This window comes from Loa loa, assembly GCF_000183805.2.
Source record: "Loa loa unplaced genomic scaffold supercont3.86, whole genome shotgun sequence".
NCBI lineage: Eukaryota > Metazoa > Nematoda > Chromadorea > Rhabditida > Onchocercidae > Loa > Loa loa.
Genome location: NW_018108266.1, coordinates 39,731 through 45,266, shown reverse-complemented (window position 1 = coordinate 45,266; position 5,536 = coordinate 39,731). Strand labels below are relative to the sequence as shown.

The 5,536-nt window shown below is 36.0% G+C and overlaps 2 protein-coding genes across 2 annotated transcripts in view; one reads left to right on the top strand and one right to left on the bottom strand.

Moving 5' to 3' along the window:
* Positions 1-488, bottom strand: part of LOAG_17515 (T-complex protein 1 subunit alpha) — a 5,192-nt gene extending 4,704 nt beyond the window's left edge. Inside the window, exons 1-2 of the mRNA XM_020450176.1 lie at positions 403-488; positions 141-226 (exon numbers count right to left, since the gene is read on the bottom strand). Coding sequence (XP_020306179.1) covers positions 141-226; positions 403-478 — 162 coding nt within the window. The 5' untranslated portion in view covers positions 479-488. The remainder of the gene's footprint in view (positions 1-140; positions 227-402) is intronic.
* A 359-nt stretch (positions 489-847) lies between these two features.
* On the top strand, positions 848-3,725 carry LOAG_03597 (PQ loop repeat family protein). The gene is made up of 8 exons (XM_003139134.2): positions 848-1,023; positions 1,363-1,520; positions 1,790-1,880; positions 1,973-2,033; positions 2,289-2,497; positions 2,634-2,727; positions 3,084-3,142; positions 3,443-3,725. The coding sequence occupies exons 1-8, from the start codon at positions 895-897 to the stop codon at positions 3,617-3,619; spliced, it is 978 nt and encodes a 325-aa protein (XP_003139182.2). The 5' UTR covers positions 848-894; the 3' UTR covers positions 3,620-3,725.
* Positions 3,726-5,536: the final 1,811 nt, after the last annotated feature.

Here is a 5,536-nt window from a genome sequence, read left to right as displayed (position 1 = left end):
TATATATATATATAACTGGTGTCACCAACACTGGTGTTGTAAAAGAATGCACCATTGTAACAAAAGAAAAGAAGTGTTTAACATGTCCGTATTATTAGACCCAATGTTTTCCAAACATATGGACATATGGTATAACCTACCCCGACATCATCCACAAGCATCTTGTCGAGTCCAACTGGTCCAAGCGAAGATTTGACAATATTAGATATCGCTAATGCTGCCATAACTGAAATTGCGACAGTAAGATTAAAATGAATAAATTTCTGCAGGAATTTTCATCAAATTCCCCAAAAGATTAAACTTCACGTATAAGGATGATTATAAAAAGGTTAACAATCCAAACAGAAATGCATCAATAATAATAGTGTAAATAAATAATCGTGTTGTAAAACAAAACAATACCATTCTGTGTTCTGACGGACTGACCCGAAGTACGTTTGCCCGTAACAGCAAGGAGTCTTTCGCCACCAGATGCCATTTTTCCTGAATAATTAATCATAACTGCATTATCTAAACGATAAATATTAACACAGAATACAGGAAATGTTGCCACAACTCGCCTTGTACCTTAGCCGTTATTCAGAGGACAAAACATTCCCATCGCCTTAAGAAGGCAAACCACATCCTCCCGTCCTACTCACTCCATCCGTATATCCTACGACGTTGCAATCCAAGCACGGACTCGCTATGAAAAGTCAGTCTTCCGTCTGAATGCGACTGTGAGGGGTGCTACTGTCGGATCTGTTGAGTTGTCTAACTATTAATCATATTCGACTAACTTCCACACTGTTTTTACCTTGATCCTCGGGCGCTATCAGTGATTGGTAACTGCTTTATTCTTTTCTTCTTTCAGTTCACTCATCCTCTACCTTTCCGAGAATCTTGAGATATGACATGATGACGTCATTGTTGTTCCGGATGATACCAAAGCGCGACGCTCACTTGTACGACAGATGGGATTCCAGTGACACCGAGTTTCATATGTTGCCGAACTGTACGGATGGAATTAGATGGGTCCTGGATGTAATGCTATTCTTGCATTTGAATTTCATTTAATAGCTTCGTAACTTATGGGTTATTCGATGTATTTTTTGACGAGAATTTCCACATAGAGATCGGATTCGAGAGCTTTAAAAAAAACTAGTCTTCGTCAATACCTGGAAATAATCATGGAAATGAGGAGAATTACTTCAACCATTTGAAGTAGTTCCTCAATCGATATGTGCAAAACTATCCGTGTATTTTAAAAATAAGCTTAAATTGCATGTCCGATATATTTACTAAGTCTCATTAGAGACATGAAATAAATAGGAGTATTGCTGTAATTACTTCTATCCACGTAGAATTCAGCACTAATTTAAGGTTTTTGGGGATTGTGTCGACACGAACTTGAAATTAGTTGGTTTTATCGTTGGGTTCATATCATTGTTCTTGTGGCTTCTACCATTAATTCCACAGCTTTTACATAATTATCGTACTAAACGATGCGATGGTCTTTCCATCTATTTCATTCTTTTTTGGTAAGTTCTGTCAAGCCAGAGTATATTGTTTGTAGAGGAAGAAAACACTTTGATTTGGGACTACTTTCTACTGCAAAAGGTAATTAAAATATTCTAGCAGTTTTTTATGAATGGTTTGCTACAAAGCAACTTTTCCACTGATTTGCATTTTTCTTTTATCAATATTATGTTTTTTGCAAAAATTATTGCTGAATAAGAAAGAGTGTAAAGCTCAGGCTAACATCTCTAGATAGGCGTTTGAATCATCTACTTCATTTTTTAATTTTGAGGATTGTTGGTGATTCGTGCAATGCGGCTGGAGCAGTACTTACAGATCAACAACCTCTTCAAAAAATTATTGGTGTTTACTACATCATGCAGGTATGCAACTTCTAAGATTACAAATTTTATACGTGTTTGTAAGAAATTGTTCCTTTATGCAAAAGCAGTTTTAGTTTCATGCATGTTTTCAGGATGTAGTTCTTCTTAGTCAGTATTTTTATTACAGTCGCATCTATTCACATCCACTGCGAGGTATTTCTTCAAACCAAATTTTTTTGATTTTTCACTTATTTTGTTAATGCTTTTGCAAATGGAAATGCCTTTATAACCGCTTTTGAAATTCCCAAAATAAATTTCAATACGACCAGTTTCTTATCGGCAATGCAACTTTTACCATTTGCGGTTAGATCGCCTTCATTAATTTGGTTGTGTGAAAGCTTCGAGCTTCCTTTTGTTTTTTTTAATCTTGTTCTCATTGTTAGTCATTTCATATGAACTGATTATCAGTTTCGGCACGAATTAATCCAATAACAAGTCCAACAGCGATAGTACCTGGCATTTTTGTTGGATTATTTTGGAGTGGGACATTACTTTCGAGTGGACGTGCATCAAATAAATTTGATTATCAAGCTTATAAAATGTCATTCAGAAGAAGAAAATTACTTTCTGCGGAACTAATCGGTGGACCACCATTTTTTTACGGCTACTACGATTTGGTTGGCATAATTTCATATGCTAGATTTACTATGTTTTAACAAATCTGAAGTTAAAAAGTGAAGATTTACGCGTTTCCTGTTAGCAGGAAAGAACAGGTTATTCACTTGCATATAAGGAAATTGCTTCGTTTTCTAGCTCGGATATATAATTGGTTCTATAGCCGCAACATGTTACTTTGCTGGTCGAATCCCGCAGCTGCTGAAAAATTATTACCGTCAGTCTTGTGGAGGTATTATATCATGACAGCAACATTAATTCATCTCCTCACCTGCAAGCTGAAATTGAAATAGCACAAAAGATGCAAATTTTTGCAAAAGAGGAAGCCCTTTTAGTACTTTTAGTGGGACATTCATTGAATAGAATTTTCCAGTGATTAGTGATTTTTGTAGCGTTAAGCATTACTTACGTTTCAGTTTGTTCTGTTTTATATTCAAAAACAGTGAAAAGTTATATATTCATAACACTGGATAGGGTATTTAATAAAGAGTTCAAAAAAACTTGACCTCTATAAATTATATAAATCAGTCCTGATTTCCATGCTTAGAATCATTTCTAAATGAAAATTTACGGTGTTATTTTTTTCAGGTCTATCGCTGATTATGTTCTACATAATTATAGCGGCAAATGCTACATATGGATTATCTGTAAGTTTCCAATTTTAAACTTGTCATAGTCAAATTTGAAACAGTAAATAATTCAAAGTAGAAATACTGTCATGGAAGCAGTACAGCTAACGTAGAATAATATTCACGAAATTAAACAAGGAAGTTCGTTTTTGTCAAAGACCAGTTCTCCCACAGCTGTTATGGTCTAATGGCCTATTTAATAGTGTTTCTGTTCGTATGCCGCAAAGTAAAAATAAGGAGAGGGATTGGGTCATTGGAAGATAACTGCGTTTTATTTTTTCTTCCTTATGTTTATTTATAAATTTTCATGAATTTGAGGTTTTACTGGAAGCAACTAATTGGCATTATATTTTGCGCCATTTACCATGGTTGGCAGGTAGTTTAGGTTGTTGTATAATCGATGTCATTGTGGTAATGCAGTACTTCTATTATGATCGATTGAATCATCAGAAAGATATAATGGAGCGTGAGGCATTATTGGAAGATGCAGATTGATGTTTCTATATTTATTAGTCTTATGTACGTTGTTTCTGTTGTTTATAACTCTCAAATCTAGACGGATACTTTTCCAAAGAGTAATGGTTCTTCCGAAATTTCGACAAAAAGTATAACAATGAATCAATGAAAAAAGCATTCATCCATAGATCAAAATGGTTTCCTTTCCACATAATTCATTCACATTACGGAAAACCCCTTTGTTTTGATTTTCATTACTCTACACATAAGAGATATCCGGCTACAGAATGCCAGTCCAGCAGTAATCTTCACAATAATCTTCAGTGTGTCTCTTACTGTTTTCGTGAGCTTGGTCTTTTGTTATGTCTATCAGTAATCCTTTTCATTATCATCTATTACATTTCCCGAACAGACCGTTCTCTTACGCTGCTTCTGTATCCAGTCGACAAAGTCTGCTGTATCTTAAATTTTGTTTTTTAGTGATTTTACATATTGTTATAAATAAATAAGCAAGCTTCGATTAATTTCCAATAACTTCTTGTACTCTTTTGCAATCGTATTCTCTCTGTTTTAACTGTGTCCTATCCTGCAGTGCTTTATCACATGTGGTTTTTCCTTTGATTTACTATCATTCAAAAGCTGGCGGTAACAAAGGATCGAAGATGCTTAGGTAGTGATGTCTGTTACATGTTTTTCCTATACCCACATTTCTGATATTTAAGCTCTCAGTTTTGTAGGAAGAACTGAATTCGTCGTTAATCAGACTTCTCTGTGAAGCCAAAGATTTATCAGGAAAAAGTGATTCCGAACCTATCGTGGAGAGATGTATCAACAGAGGAAGCGTATATGAAATCAGTGGTATCAGTGAGGGTATTTTTTCACATCGCAATAACCTATATAAAAGGAGGACAAAATGGTCAAGCCGTCGATTGTCACCACTACCGGCTTTTATCATCAGTTTGCACGACTGAATATGCCTCATCAAATGCGGCGTTCTCGCATCAGTAATGAATATTTTAGTTTTGAAATGTTTTCCGTTTTCAGTATAATTCAGATCACCATTTAGCTTTGGAAATTTCTCATGAAACCTATAGGAATGTGCGGATTTCCGGTTGAATATAGACAGTCAAGATTAAGTTGTGAGTTCTAGTCGTCGTCGACACTGATAAACATTAGTGAGAAGGCATTATGAGGATTCCGGAAGAGATGAAAAGTGTGTGGATTGACCGCTCCTCCCTACAGTTTTGTTCGTCAATGACGAAAATTCCTATGGTGCTGTCGTGAAGGTTAATTCGCAAATTGTTCACTGTACGGTTGAACAACTGCCGTAGTAATAAACGTATTCATTTTTTGCGTATTCATTTTTTTTTCAAATGTATTCGTTTTTTGCAATGTTTTTAATCACTTTGACTATCACTCAGAAACTCGCATCGTGAAATGCAATACGGGATAAAGGAGACATAGCGAGGTGCGGGTACATATGTGATAATGAGTTGTTTAAATCTCTATAGGCTTCTCCACCTTTACCTTCAATTAGAAGTCGCCAAGGCCAGTTAATTACCATTTTGGGTAATTAGTTGCCCACTAACAGTTGACGGGTGGGAAGGCGTCGTTGCATAGTGGCCACATTTTGCAATATAGGACAGTGGTCCCGACTGGTAGCTGGAAAGGGTGTACTTCGATGTTGTAGGAGGTTGGCGTCTTGGTAGTGTGCAGGAGATAGATTAGAGCGTTGGAGGGCGGGGAAGTAAATGTTAACTGAGCAGTATCGGAGATGTGAGATTTTAGTTTTAGTCCGAAAGTTGGGGAGGAGGTGTTTGTAGGTGCAGAGAGTGCACCGAGATAAAAACGAGCCAACGATCACATTTTTTCTTGTGTTTCATTTTTTCTTTTCATTCCGCTTTTATGTCTAATGGGAATGAGACGAAAACAGTGAAGCGAATTGGGAAATAAAGA